Consider the following 15,825-nt stretch of genomic DNA (forward strand, 5'->3'; position numbering starts at 1 on the left):
AGCCAAGTTACTTAACCAGTCTGTGCCTCAATTTCCTCATTAATGAAGTAGACATCATATGATGAATATTTTTAATTAGAAATTTTGATTCCAAACAAAGCTCATCTCTAACATGACGTTTCAAGTGAATATTATGGCTCTTTTGATAGACTCACATTCCTAGAATATTGTTTACTTCACATTTGGCCAGCCTGATTGTTCAGTCATTTTACCATCTTACGTATCTTTTATTTCTCGCTTTTTCACATTCAGTGCCTTTTAAGTTGCAAGAAGGAGAGGTCCGCATTATTTCCCTGCAGCAGTGCCAGTCCTACTTTGACATGAGGACCATCACCACTCGGATGATGTGTGCTGGCTATGAGTCCGGCACAGTTGACTCATGCATGGTAAATTGCTTTCCAGTTATCCATGAAATTCAGAGCAGCAGTGTCATCGCTAGGCCCATGTGAACTCATTATTATTCATGGATGGCCCTTTAGGAACGTTTCTGAAAGTTGTTACCAAATGCTTGGTTATTTGCAATGTGTCTTACTTCAGCCAGTACCTAAGCAGTCCCTCCGAATAGCCTCCCTGCTTCACTCAGACTGCCTTTGGCTTTCTCATCTTCTCAGTGGAAACAGCACCCTTCATCAGCAACAGAAGGAAGAACAATGTTCACGTCCATCCTGTCCGGCCATTTTAGTGGCTAGATAAATAAGATTATAAGAGAAGCAAGAGGTATCCACAGCTGCAACCCGGGTGCAGCCACCAGAGGACATTGCCAGCTTTTAGGGTGGTGACCTCAGGGCAAACAGCAATGCTTAGTTTCCAGGGTGTATGAAAGGGCTGGCTGAGTCTCAGAATGACCACACTGGTATTGTCTGGGCCTTGCAGCCCTCATGTTATTTCCAACATGTTCTCAAATGTCACTAACCCTGACCTTTCTAGACGCTTGGGGTTGCCCGCCACAACCCCTTGTAGAGCACGCCAACCTAGCACTACAGGGAAGCATTTTTTTAAAAAAATTACTTAAACATTCATTGACTGCTGTATTTGGTTGGTTCACAAGGAAACTTGGAAATGTGCAAGTGCTCAAAGAAGTCGTAACAGAGTAGAGAAGGTAGGCAGCCACTTCACTGCTACAAAGCACTTTCATTATTTTGCAGCTTTGGAGTATAACAGGTTGTTCTGCACACTTCTGTATCAAGAAGAGATACAACAAACTTACTATCACTAATCCAACATAATTAAATGGCATCTCTGATGGTCCATTTTAGAACAGGAAGTCAAAGGATTTCTAATGGTGATCTTTTAGATAGTTATCAGAGATGCAGGGAAGCAGATGATTCCCTTGTAAATTCTTTGAGGTCACCTTCTGCATGACTGTGAGTCATCCAGCTGAGATCGCAGTGGTCACAAAGTCCCTTCCTCTGTACAAGAGGCCGCATTCAGATATAACCTTAGTTAAAGAATAATTTTTATTTTTGTAACGCTGGATATCAAACCCAGAGCCCTGTGTGTGCCGGCAAGCACTGTACATTACGCAGGACTTGGGGCACAAGATGTATCTCAATTCTCCAGTTAAGAACAATGCAATCTGAAGGCATTCTCTAGAGTTTCTATGCAGTGTTTCCAGGAGTAGAATGTGAGTATTTTGAGGCTTTACTCAGTTAATATGAAATGAAAACTTCTGTTCTGAATATATAGCCTGTCAAATATGTAGACTTTCAGTAAACAATAATTATATTAATATTAAATCTGTTAGTTTAGAATTTATTCTGAATAACTCATTTAATTGACACAGTCCTCCCATCCATGTGGCAGTATCACCATTTTCCCTAACCAAATCAAGAAAAAAAGAGACCAGAGAGGTTAAAACCTTTGCTCTAGATCACCCAGCATGAAGATGGTAAAGTGAGGCTGTGAACCCAGGCAGTCTTGCTTGAGGGCCCAAGTGCTGAGCTGCAGTGATATCGTAGCAGCAATGACTAACACAAATGCATTTCTCCTTTTCCCCAGCATTTGTCTGTCTACGATGAACCAGTACCTCTTGTCACACATTTGAGGCCATCCCTTGATAACTCCTAAAGACAGGGAAGGAGAGACATTCTTTGAAACAGAATTTGAGGCCTAAGAACAGACATAGGCAGAGGCACGTTTATATCATAATGCATGATAGGAACTAGGTCCCTCCAAGCTCTAGCAGAGGGAATTTAGGGTTGTGAGATTCTTAAATATGTGTCAGATGTTCTGTGCCACAACCTCAGAGAGCAGACAAAACAAAAGCTACTTTTTACTACATGTGGAACATTTTCATGTACCAAAACCCCTACTGAGGAACATACACTGTCTTTCTTAGCCGTACCCGCAGAGCACATCAGAAGGCATGGGTCCCTCTGGGCAGGACTGCAAATCATGTGGATCAAAGATGCAGCCAAACAGAAACCTTCATCTGAAACCAAATCTTTCTTTGTTAGTGCATGCTCCCAGTACATCGCGGTCACATTCCTTGTGGGCAGCTGGTGCACGTGCAGCGCGTCTTTGATGTCTGTGACATATAGTGATTACATTCTTTTTGGGCAATGGTTACATGTATATGACAGATCCTAATTCATTTTATGTTGCCGTCCCCTCCCCTCTTCTCCCTCCCCCGTCTCCCTCCTTTTTCCCTTCCCACTTGCAAAAGGTGTATCTCCGTTTGCAGTTATCTTTAATTTTTTTTCTTTAATTTATTTAGACTTTGGGTTTCTCACTTGAAGCCATAATGTTAAGTAAAACACATCAGACGTGCATCGTGATTTTATTTCCATTTCCCCCCACCTTCCCTCTTCCTCCATCTCTGGATCCCTTTTCTATTTGCCAAAGATCGAGGTCCCTGTTTCCTATTGTCTTTTAGTTTGCTATTTAACTAATTTACATTTTAACTTTTTCATATAAGACAAGTCTTATGATACTGAAGCTTGTGAATATGATTTACTTCACTTAACAATATGGCCTCATGGTACACCCAGTTCCCTACAAAGAGTAGTACAGTCTTTGGAGGAGGAAAAGGGGAAGCAAAATACAGACCACACCAATGGGGTCTTTAGCTGTGTTCTCCTTTCAGTTTCAGTTGATCACTCTTCTAAAATATCTGTTAGTACATGTGTGCAGTACATAATTACATTTATTGTGTGGAGTTGGTACCTGTGCATAACACATCTTAATTCTTTTTTTGTCCCCTTCTCCTCCCATCAAGGGATAGATCATATGAAGTAGGGAGATTGTTTTCAAATGCAAAGGGGAACAAGAGATGCAGGGAGGTTGGAGGGAAGGAAGGGAAAAGGATTTTAAAAGAGAATAAAAACAAGTGGAAACAGAGCTCTTTCAAATGGGAAGAGGAACACGAGTTGAACTGCTGGCTCCTGACCTCTTTTTTTCTCGCCTAAAATAACACCTATCTGACTCTGTTCAAAATGCACACCTAAGGCAGGCATTGTGGTCCTCTCCAGCTGGAAGTATCACATATTCCTCTGAAACCTTGTAATTCTTAGGCTTTGGTTCCCTATGAAGTCATGCTTTTCACCCAAGCAGACTTTTGGCTGCTCTTGGACAAAAATCATGCTTTCCACATCTCTGGAGCCTAGCACAGAACTTTGCACAGAGTACGTGCTAAGTAATTCTAACTTCTGAGCTGAACGGGATGAGATACCAGAATCTAAGATGTATTCCATTTTAATCATACTCTCATAAAAAATCGCTCAAACTGAACAATTGAGCACCCTGTCTATATAAGGGGAGAGGAAAAACATTTTTATGAAATATACTAAATTTTTTCCAGAAAAATTTATGTGTTGCAAACATATACATTTAAAAAAAAAAAAAAGAAATAGAAGGAAGAGGGAAAGTCCACTGCAATAATACTGTGCCCACTAGCAGAAAGTCACCCCCACAGGGAGACCTGTGTCCAAATGGAATATGTACTCCTGGAATGGCAGCAAATTTTTCTCTTACCCCATATTTAGTTTTTAAAATGTAGTAATAATCAGAAGCAGATCACTGTTATAGTTTTTCCTAATTTCCTGTACTGCCTTCCTCCTCCTTCTGCTGGGCTTCCTGGCCAGTAGTTGGCCTCTGCAAAAGTATCTGTCACCGTGTTGTCATGGAAACAGAAGCATCAGGAATGATGAGCTTCTGACAGTCACAGGCTGCACAGAGTTGTGACGGTCAGGAAAGTCACGGTGCTGTTGGACAGTGCTTGCTGCTACTATTAAATAAGAAGGCCCCTTTGCAATCCATTCAGAGCAGTTCTCCCTTACCCCCATAGGCACTTTCTATGGTTTTTGTTACCCGTGGTCACTGATGGTCCAAAATATCAAATGAAAAATTCCAGAAATAAACAACTCAAAAGTATAAATTAATTAATTTAAGCTTTCCAGCAGAAAATGTTGGTTTTCAGCCCTTTACAAAGTCTATGCTTATTATTTAGGTTCAGGGGATTGGAAAGCTATGCATGTGAAGGTCACTGCTTCTACAAAACCATGCAGCATAATCAAAAGTTCAATTTTGCTTTCATAGCAATAACATTCACTAACATTCCCAAGAAGCAGGATAACCTGGTAGTCATGGAGAAGATAACCTGTCAGAAACTCTGGGTTCAAATCCTAGCTTTGCCAATAGGTCATTTAGCTTGTGGGTCAGTCATCATTATCTCTAAAATGAGCATAATAATAATAATAACAATAATAAAATATCAATTTGTAGGTATTTTATGAAGATTAAATGAATTAATACATGGAAAGTATCAGTAAATATTCTTTCTATTATTTTCCAACATTATAAGGCAGGAAAACCATAGATATTATGGGGGAAATCTTTCCATTTTGGATGTTTTCTACAGTTATGGAAGGAGTAGGGAGGGGCGGGGAAGGGTAGGGGATGAAAAACAAAAAGGAGAAGTAATAGCATTAAGATACTTTATGTACTTGCACCAGCTCCCCACAGTAATTGTAATCATTATGTACTGCAAACATGTACTAATAAAAATAATAAAAAGACAAATGAAGCTTAAACGAGATTATCAAGTAATCAGTTCTGCTACATAAGATTTTATTAAATTTGTGACATATTTTGGTAAGAAATGACTAAAAATGTCTTCTAATTTCCTAGAAATAACATGTCTTCCCAAGCCACCCTCATCGTTTCAGAAATCAGAGTTTATAACGTTCGTTATAACGTTCGTAAGTGCCATTTATACAAAGGAAAGCATTTTCTCCCCAGGCTGACAATTATAGTATTGTTGAAATTTCCTAAGAAATTGGTTAATCTAGTTTGGCTTTATTGCACCCTTGGGACCACATGGTGTCACTAGAGCTTGGAAATCCCAGTTACTAATGTCTATTGCTATTCATCACAGGGTGACAGCGGTGGACCTCTTGTTTGTGAGCAGCCTGGAGGACAGTGGACATTATTTGGTTTAACTTCATGGGGTTCCATCTGCTTTTCCAAAGTTCTGGGTCCTGGAGTGTATAGCAACGTGTCATACTTCATCGGATGGATTGAGAAGCAAATATACATCCAGACCTTTCTCCTGAGTAAGCCCAGGGGTGATCAGAGCCCTTTGCCAGCAACACACAGCGAGAAAGGCCGTGCCTGAGAAGAGCTCCCCGTAGAGGGCTGGACAGAGCTACTTTGTGCAGACAAGGAGCTCCACGTACATTGCGAATTTTAATGTTTGCTTCAGACCAATGTTATTTACCTTCCCCCCAATTCTTTAATTTAAAATTTTGTTTAAAAGCTTTTTTTAAGAAGCAGAGCAGTTTTTTTCTTTTGCTAGGTCTAACCCAAATGTAGCATGAAAGTACATATCAACTCTGTAGAGATTTAAAATACATAGGCCTTAAGTTTAACAGGTTACAAAAAGTTCCCTTTTGTTCTGTCACTGAAAGGACACAAATCCAGTCTGACTGAACCCGTTTCTGTCTCTCAAGCACAGTAGTTTAGGTGAAAATTTCAGTATGAACAATGGCAACTGGCTCTTGATTTACTGAAAGCCAAAATCATTTATGTTTTTACTTACTCTTCTGAAGTTTACGTAATTGAGAGAATTTATGAAAGACAGTAGTAAAAAAAAAAATAACATCCATGTAGGTAACTGTAATTACAACGTATATGCAAAGTTCTCTAAACACCAAGATTAGCCCCTGGAATAACAGTTCTGGCCATTCTGGATCTAAGTAAAGTTTGTAATTTTACAGGAAAGCTTCTACAGTTCTTTCCCCATTTCTGGCGCTTTTTTGTTAAGTATCAGCTAATTGAGATTTCAACAATTAGATCAATATTCATGGAGAATATTTTGTCCTGCCTGTGTTAAAAGGGAATGGAGATTAAAGTTTGTTAAAGGAGAACCTGTGCTATATTGGAGAAATTCAGTTTTTTCAAAAAGAAAATTACAATGTACCCCACCCAAAATAAAATATGAAAATTTTGCTTTTTTGCGTTCATCCATACCAATAAAGTTATCAAAATATTTTTCAAAGTACAGTGAGACATTTCACAGAATAAAACACTTTGTAATTTCCCCCAACTATGCCACATCTATTGTTGCCTTTTCTTCTCATTGATAATTAAAAACAAAATCTTAAAGTTGCTTTTAAGCACTAGACCACTTTATATAAATCAATTTCTGAAGCAATTAGTGGTTTGAAGTCTTTTTCTCTACTAAAAACTTCAAGGCACAAATCTTCACAGATGCCTAATTTAATTAGTTAGACGTCCATTTTGCAACATGCCTTTTGAACACATCAAATCTGCTACTAACCACCACCAGCAACCTGGACTGCCTCAGCGTTCCAAATAAAGACTACCTGCAATTTTATATGCGTACTTTTGTATACATCTTTTCTATGTGTAAACATTTTAAATTCAAAAAGTTGCTCTGACACTTTCTGTGTTACTCATCTTCTTACAGTTTTTTCATAAGCCTAGAGAGAATGTGAAATCCCACCATTGAACTGTGGTCCCAACATGTATGAAAGTTGAACATGTCAGTTTTGTTATAGTTGTAGGTACCTGCTTAATGTAACAACTTTTGGCTTTGCTCAACTTGTTTTCAGTGAAATGTACATATTGTACTTATTTTAAATAATTCTGAATACAAATAAAGTGGTATTATCTTTTTGTATGAATATGGAACCTAGATAGCAAGGCTCAGGAAACTGTTCATTCCTTTGTCCTAACTGATGCCACGTTTTCTAGTTGTGCCAGGTTTCCCAGCTATGACATCTTTGTCCCATATCTCTGCTCTCACAGGTACCTGTTCTTTTAGACAACCAGTGGCTCTTTTGTTAATCTGAAATTAGAAGTTGTTAATAGTTCAGATTGCCCATTACCCAATGAAAACTTTAGCCTTGGTAAGAGCAAATGGATCTTTAGTATCTAGAGTACATTTTGAAAACCTGATGCAATTCTTTTATAAATGTTTGGGAGATGTAGTAAAATTATGTCCCCAAATGTATATTATTAATCTTTTTTTTAGCTAGTAGGAGCAATGACATATTGCTTCATCAACCAAAATTTAGCGAAATATGTAATAGATCACATTGGCTTAGATAACTTTGTGTAAATGAATTATTTTCTTATGCGGCCCTTTAAAAGTTTAATACAAATCCAAAACCTCTTTAGTCTAGGAGCCAGATATGTTTCAGAATTCAGAATTTTCTGAATTTAAAAAAATACAGTTTAATACCTAGTAATAAAATACATTAACATTATTATTTCAAAATATAAGAATAACTACATTAAGTATATAAATAGCCTCACCATTGTTCAGGACATTGAGTTTGTACATAATTTGTGAAAAATCTTTCAGTTTTCAGAGTTTTGAGGATTTTGAAGTTGTAGAAATAAGATTGTAGGGGCTGGGGATTTAGCTCAGCGGCAAAAGTGCCTGCCTGGCATGCACAAGGCCGTGAGTTCGGTTCCTGGTACCGGAGAAAAACCAAAAAAAAAAAAAAAAAAAAAAAAAAAAAAGAAATAAGATTTTAGCCCCATCACATGAACACTCAGTGTTTTCCTGTACTCACATGTGGAGGTAATTCATGTCTCAAAATTGACCTTTTGCTTATTCATGGCTTATTCTTTTGATCTTTAGAAAATAATCTTTTACATACAAGTAATTATACCTCCAAATTTTTATTTATCAAGACATGATGATCTCAGAGAATACATGCTGGCTGCTCTGGGGATCACAGATGATATGGCATCAATGATTTTTCTATATTACAAAGGGCCAAGACAATATTCTGCAAAAGCTGTGCTTTGTTAGTTGTCCTTCTAAGTTTTGGGACCCACTACAGTTGGATTTAGTCCATGTTTACAGGAGTAATGACAGCTTTTCAGTCCACAGTATTTATTAAATCGTTTATTTACAAAATTCTTAAGGAAGTAGAAAGCCCTTCCATTAGCCATGTGGGATTTTAAAAGTTCTACAACTCAGTCAATATAAAAGATGATTTACAGTAATAACAGAAGACTATAAAAACAATGTTGGACCAGGATAGTAGGCAGCATGTTCAAGATTACACCCTGAGAATAACTGTTTAACGGTAATAAGATCCTGATGTGGACATTGGACATGAGCATAGTGTCCCATGAATGGATTTTCCATGTCTGGTGATTGGTGACAATGTTCTGAGAGCATTTTAAAGTAACTTCAACACAAACATTTTATTTTATTATAACGTGTGTTTTTACTTGTATAAAATAGTTTCTTTGTTCCAACTAAAGCCAGTATATATGATTTGTAACAACTGTAAACTTGTTATAGACATTCTGGTTAAATGCATTAAAAAACAAATTTTTCTAAGAACATTAGGGAACCCCCCCAAAAAATCTGTTAATCTCAATCCATACTTCACTTTTTCAAGGGCCACAACAGCAGAAAAGTTATTGCATACTGCAAAGACTAGGAACCCTTAAGTTTGTTTTGAAGATCGTTTTGAAATTGTCTCATTTTTAGAGGCTATTGTTTGAGAATATGGGAAATTGCCTTGTGAATGGGCTGTAGGCTCAGCTGATTCTGTCTGCCTGCCCTGTGACTTCTATTTCCCAACTGACAACATCTGGACAGAGGGAGACCTCAAGAGAGCTCTTCTCCTAAGTGGAAGATGATAGAGGAACAATTCCTGTACCTAAGGAACAGTGGCGTCCCTCTTCCCCTTTGCTTACTAACGTTCCACTTTAGGAAAACACTGAAATGAGCAGAGAGGTATGCTTAAGGTCTTCCATCAAAAGACCAAAGGTATCCTTCCAGAGGAATAAAAAGCTACTGGTAATCACTACTACATTTTAAAGAGTTTACTTATAACCGTATTTTACCATTGCTGTTAAAAAGGCTCTTTAGAATTTATCTATAAATTATCCATTTATAAGATATATTCATATGGAAATTTCCTTTGAGTCTTCATTTTTCAATCTATTTTTTTGTTAATTAAAATTTTTATTTGTTTCTGAGACAGAATCTTATTATGTAGCCCAGGCTGGCCTCAAACTCATGATCTTTCTGCCTCAGCCTTCCAAGCCTTGCGATTAAAGGTGTGCACCACCACACCTAGCTAATTTTTTAAAAATTCAAATTGGAGCCTGCTTTCTTAAAGCATTTCTCAAGAATATGAAAGAGCACCCAGTAAAATAAATAAATCTCAAATGAATTCCTGTGATAATGTTTGCATGTCTAAGTCAATTAAAATGCTTTTACAAAATCCAAAAATATTTCATAAAAGCATTTGATTTTGACTTAAATAGTTGACTTTTTTTCATTCTGCTTAGGACAAACCACATTCTTCTTTTGCTGTACATACAAACATACAATAACAGCCATCATATCAGCTTTGCCAAGCCTAGAAAGATGCTCATACCCCTTATGGAAAACTGTAAGTCATCTTCGCTTCACAGAGGTGCCTCTTCCAAGTCCTTCCAAACTTGAAAGAACAGTTGCACCTCAACAGCGCTAACCTGCCTTCTTTGTATTTTAATGTCCAATCACATCGGGAGCCTCAGCTGCAAAGCAATCTAGATCTAAAGCAGTTTCGCATAGAGGCAAGTCTCCTTGCTCAGCAGCACAGGAAGTTGGTGACTTCACTGCAACAGCAGCAGAATGGCCCGACCTGTGTCTCCTTCCTGATTGGTTGGCAGCTTGGTCTGCATACGAGGATGTCACTTGGATCTTCTTTCCAGCCCCTCTCCACTTCTTAAGAGCCTCAGCCCTTTCCTCTGATGTTAGTCTGTCCAGGTGCTTAGCTCTCAGAATTGGAGATGGAAACAGGGATCCCTGAAGAGTTCGGTATGTAAACCTAGGTTACAAAGAACATCACAGAGTGAACTTTGGCTCCTATGCACAATGGGATCCACAAAATGCCAATTAAAAAAGGTGAAAGAATGGAGTGGCCACTTGGCTCCTGAAGTCAAGGAAGAGGGTGCGTGAACTATAAAATACAGATAAAACAATATTTAAAAAATTAACATTTGTAAAACATTTAGAAGATAGCATGTGCCGTATAAGTGCTAGGTCAATAAAAACACAGTCTGTGGAAGGAGAGATATCAACAGTTGCCACATCATAGGCTTAATGTTTGGTTAAATGTGATAATAAGTATAAATCAGGCAGTGTTAAGACTTAACAAGGATTCAAAAAGTGTCGGAACTAGTTCCTATGGCTATTGTAAGTTACCAAAAATTATTTCTTCTAGAACAAGTTGGAAGTTTTTCTACCAATATAAAAGTCTCAAAAAATGCATGAGTCCCTATAAATGTCACGAGCTTTATAGTATTAGTAATGAGGACCTCCCACAGATCTTTCCTGCATGCTGCTGAGACAGTTAAGGAACCCAGATGTCACACACCTAATCTCTTGAGCGCTTTTCAAAAATGCCGTCCACCTATGCTTGTGGCCTCTCCAGAACATATTCTTATCAACCTCCTACACTGAGCAACTTTTACAATTTGGACAGGCTGAGAATTTCCTAAAGTTAATTTTATTTAGCCTAAAAATTCTTCTCTCAGGGGCTGGGGATTTAGCTCAGCGGCAAAAGCGCCTGCCTTGCAAGTGCAAGGTCGTGAGTTCGGTTCCCTGTACCGGAGAAAAACCAAAAAAAAAAATAATAATAATAAAATAAAATAAAATAAAAAATAAAAGTTCTTCTCTCAGTTATCACTTGCCTCCCACATTTTATTGTAAGCAATGAAAATAAACCAGGCTACACCTTTAACACTGCTTTGAAATCACCTCAGCCAAATATTTAAGTTCACTTGCCTACAAATTCTGCTTATACATCACTGTATGACACAGTTCAGCTAAGTTTTCTGTCACTGAATTTTGAAGATGCTTTTTCTTCAAAGTTTCAATGCAAGTTCATTTTTTTCTGAGTCCTCACCCACAGTGGCTTTAACAGTCACACTTCTAGCTATATGCAGTTTATGGCATATACATTCTCTAAGATGAAATAGGCTTTCTCTACGATGTTCCTTACTTTGCTATGTATAAGGTCTCTACTTCTACCTACTGTCTGGTTAAGGAGATCTATGATTTTCCTATCATGTGTCTCAAAGTCCTTCCAGCTTCTGCCCAACCCTAAAAGCCATTTCCATATTTTTAGGTATCTTCTCTAGCATGCTCAGATTCTCTATCATTTTTCTATGGCTGCTGAAACAAATTATCACAGACTTGGTAAGCTTAGAACAACAAAAATGTAGTCTTTCACAGTTATCAGCTGACCTCACCATTAACACATAGAAATATACTATTGATGGTCAAACTTTTTTAAGGGTATAAACTTCAAGTAACTGTTTCTTTGGAAATTCTACAAATTCATCTTGTCAAATTTTAATCTGACACCAGGTAATAGCAGTGAGTACTATAGAGGCATCTCTAGTTTAATAGTGGTGTTGCTAAGTATACAACCACAGCCACTGTAGTGACTCAGATGGATTTTCTTACACGTTTCTTGGAAAGACATGCACTAGCATCAGAGGCTTTGTACTCACTGTAGTTTCTGTTGCTGTTATAGACTGGGGGTGGCAAACTTTTCATGAAAAGGGCCACATAGTAATAATTTAGGCTTAGGAAGCCAGACAGTCTCTGCTGGAACTGTTTGACTGTCCTACTGCTATGCAAAAGTGGCCATAGATAATATGTAAAACAAATGAGCATGGTTATGTTCAATAAAACTTTATTTACAAATAGAAGTAGCAGACCAGATTTGACTTGTGAACTACAGTTTGTCAACCCTATTAGAGAATAAGATGAAGTCCCCATTTGGATTCTTATATCACACTTTGAAAAGGTAGAATAACTATTTTAGTGTTTCCAGCTAAACACATTTTATAAAACTACAGAGAGGAAAGCTCTGTGTTCAAGAGCTTATGTATTAAAAACTCACACATTCTTCTTAGTCATTCTCATTTCATATGATATTAGAAATCAGATTAAACTAAACAGGGGAAAATAATTTTGTCAGCCAAGAAGGGAAGCTGGATGGTATTTAGGGTTTCCAGTAGTTCAGCATCTATTTTCCCTCCTTCCTTTTAGAAGCCTCCAAATTTTAGTCACGTAGCATCTACAAAGCTGGGTCATACCATTTTAAAATGAAAAAAAAAAAAAAAAAGATAATCTCTTCTTTATTTTTTCTCTTTTCCCTTCTTGTAGGCAGGGGCTGGCAGGAATATACACATACTAATGAAGGACTATCTTCAATAATGGAGATAAATTCTTTTATGGTTTGAATGTTTGTTCCCTCCAAAACTCACCTATTTAATTTAATTGCCATTGTAACAGTATTAAGAGGAGGGATCAGTACACCATGACTACACCATGAAGGTGTTGCCCTTCTACTTTGCACCATGAATTTGTAAATTCAAGGGGGCTTCTTGGACTGACAATCACTAAGCCTTGTGCCTTGATCTTGATCTTGGGCTTTCTAGCCTCCAGGACCCTAAGCCAGTACATTTCTGTGTATAAGTTACCTGGTCGGTGGCATTCTGTTGTACCATAAAAATTAGCCCAAGATAAGGACTTGGGAGATGGCCCAGTAAAAAGATGGAGGAAGGCATCTAGGTCCTTGGATGATTTTCTGAAACAAAGCTTCCCTATCTCCGTGTGCTCTCAAAAGATTAGAATTTTTCTTAAGAGAGATTCAAACCTTCTAGTTTGTTTAAGTCGCTTTTTTCCTTCTCTGGTGAAAGAGTTAAAAACCAGTATTTTACCCAGCACAAAGACTGATTGGGCCACTACTAAATAGTCATCTGCCTTGCATCTTAGTGTTGCTTCAAGGACTCTATACCTATGATTCCATGTGCTCTTTTGAGGACTAAATAAATACCATACCTGGGCAGAAGGGCAATACAGGTTGTGAGGATACACACTAGGTAGAACACGGGATCCAGCATGTGGTCTTGCATAATCCAGTAGGGGTTGGACGGTGGATTGCATGTTACACACATGGCTCCAAAGGCCAAGGCAAAGAAAAAATAAGACAAGATGCTGCCAACAATCACCAGCACGTGGATCCACGTCTGCAGGACAAGAAGGGCAGGGGAATGAGCACTCAGCGATGGGGTTCTGCACCCACAAAATTAAAGAGGCAACACATCCAAGTACTTAGCAAAATGGGTAACAAAGCTCAGGAAGCAAAACACAGAAGAGATAAGAGAAAATACCTTTCACAAACAGTGTATGTTACTCTTTGGGTTCTGTGAAACTAAATCAAGGGCCAAAAAGTAATTCTGTATTGTTCATGAACCATGAGGTGCATAGATTTCCTTTATAATTTTATTTATATAGCCGCTATTAGTCTGTTTTTTGATTAAGGTACTATTTCCGCCCAGTGATCTTCAAAAATGTAGTCATTCACACACGTTAGACTTCGGGGATGCTCACCAATAGTCTCACTCCCCCCTCATCTAGCTTTTGAATGGCTTGCACCTCACTTCTCTTTTGGGATTAAGCATAGCCCTGTGATGGGCTCTGACCAATGAAATAAGAGTAGGAAAGGGTCTGCAGGTCTCCCTGCCATCTCCTTTCCTTCCACGCATATCAAGAAGTCGCCTTGCGAGAAATGCTAGGAGGTATGGCTATAAGACACAGCTGGGTCACTGACACATCCTTCAGGGGAGAAGTGCTTCTGGAGCTATCTGGAACATCAGTCAACTTTACATGAACAAGAAATAAATCGTTATGTGTGATACTGGTCATATATATCCATGTGCAGCTTGCAACATTATTTTTCTTAAAATTAGCTAAGTAGCATAATTTAGAAGGAAAAAGAGACCACTACTTTACATGTAATATCAACATTATTTGTCATGATAATGCTGAGTTAGGGGACTGATCTGTCATTGTGAAGGGAAATTAGTAAAAGTTGTAATAAAATCTAACAGCATTAAATAGACTTCCTCTTTTACATAATCAGAAGTACGAAAAGACAGTCAGCTTCACATTATGTAGTACTGCTCATGCAGTAACACCTAACATCACAGCATATAAGATTGGTAGCATATGTCACACCTTTTAGAGAAATGCTGCTTTTATTAATCTTTTTTATTTTGGGGGCTACAATTTTCAAACAAGAACCAATTTTCTCCTTTTTCACCCTAATCTTGCAATGTATTTCTCTACAGTAGAGGTCTTCACAAGAATCACAAAGACTGCTCTTGGTAAAATGCTACAAACTGTTCAGAAAATGTAGGCTAACCCCTTAAGACCACCATGTCTCTAGAACAATGATCTCTTTCTTTTTTTCTCCAATGTCTTTCCTTCTATCTGAGCCCCATGGCTCCAACATTGTTGTCTTAAAATATTCTGTTGGCAAGACAGATAGCAACTTCAAGTTTATGCACATATTTAAATCAATCCACATAACAAAGTTAATGTCAAGGAGCAGCAGGGAAGTGGGCTGGGAAGTGGGCGTGGCCATGAGACGATGAGTCTCATGAAGGGAAAGAGCTTCACCTGCTCAGCGTGGCTGGCTTTCACAGACAAGAGGGCAGCAGAGGCCAGGAGATCTGGCTATGCCTCCCCCACCCCGAGAAAGGGTTCTCTAGTAGTGGCTTTTCTCTCGAGCTGCTTTGTGTTTCTAGTTTTCACTACCCTTCTTCTTGGAGAGGGTGTGGAGTGCCGTGGATGGCCTTGACAACAGACTCCTCCCCTAGCGAAAGCCTGTGACTGGAGCTAGGGCTGCAGGGTTTCACCACCAGGGACCAGGCTTGGAGCACAGTGAGGCCTGGGCAGAGCAAGGAGGACCAGAGCCAGGTCAGACTGGAGTGGCATCTGACCGGCCTTCCTTTCATTTCTGTTCCCTGCTCTCCAGAGATGTTCTGGCTCTTTAGGAAAATTTTTTGTTTTAATTTGTTTAGTTTTGTCATGTTTCTATTTGCTCAGGTTAGTCAGAATAGCTGGTTGCTTATAATGCCCGAACCCGAACTGAGCATATGTTTTAGTTCCTCTGGAACACTAGTGTCAGAGCCTATGGCAGGCACATCCTTAGGTGTTAACTAAAAATACCTCTACAATTGCTTACAAATGAAATAGCTATTAAAATAAGACCAAATATTTCAGTTCTAGAATTTCATTTAGTAACCAATCTGATATTTGAGTATTTTAATTTGGGCTCATCGGGTTTGTATAGATGATTAGATATAAGCAAAGCAAATGATGACAAAAATAAATATTCCGCCTACTTCAGCAATTGTTAAAGATAACTTGATGATACAATTTCATATATATTATATCCTACCCTCATCTATTTTCTGTTTGAAATCTTCATTACCATAATAGTAAGTAAATGCCAAACACTGGCTAATTATTTCTTTTTC

The 15,825-nt window shown here is 38.3% G+C and overlaps 2 protein-coding genes across 5 annotated transcripts in view; one reads left to right on the plus strand and one right to left on the minus strand.

Moving 5' to 3' along the window:
* Corin (corin, serine peptidase) overlaps positions 1-7,152 on the plus strand; it is a 248,946-nt gene extending 241,794 nt beyond the window's left edge. For all 3 annotated transcript variants that reach the window (XM_005391890.2, XM_013518122.1, XM_013518121.1), the window contains 2 exons: positions 253-386; positions 5,375-7,152. In XM_005391890.2, coding sequence (XP_005391947.1) covers positions 253-386; positions 5,375-5,614 — 374 coding nt within the window. In that variant the 3' untranslated portion in view covers positions 5,615-7,152. The remainder of the gene's footprint in view (positions 1-252; positions 387-5,374) is intronic.
* Positions 7,153-9,518: 2,366 nt separating this feature from the next.
* Positions 9,519-15,825, minus strand: part of Atp10d (ATPase, class V, type 10D) — a 99,831-nt gene continuing 93,524 nt past the window's right edge. For both annotated transcript variants that reach the window (XM_013518093.1, XM_005391891.2), the window contains 2 exons: positions 13,340-13,527; positions 9,519-10,310 (listed from right to left, as the gene is read on the minus strand). In XM_013518093.1, the coding sequence (XP_013373547.1) occupies positions 9,989-10,310; positions 13,340-13,527 (510 nt within the window). In that variant the 3' untranslated portion in view covers positions 9,519-9,988. The remainder of the gene's footprint in view (positions 10,311-13,339; positions 13,528-15,825) is intronic.

This window comes from Chinchilla lanigera, unplaced genomic scaffold, assembly GCF_000276665.1.
Source record: "Chinchilla lanigera isolate Chin_1 unplaced genomic scaffold, ChiLan1.0 scaffold00042, whole genome shotgun sequence".
Taxonomy (NCBI): Eukaryota; Metazoa; Chordata; class Mammalia; order Rodentia; family Chinchillidae; genus Chinchilla; species Chinchilla lanigera.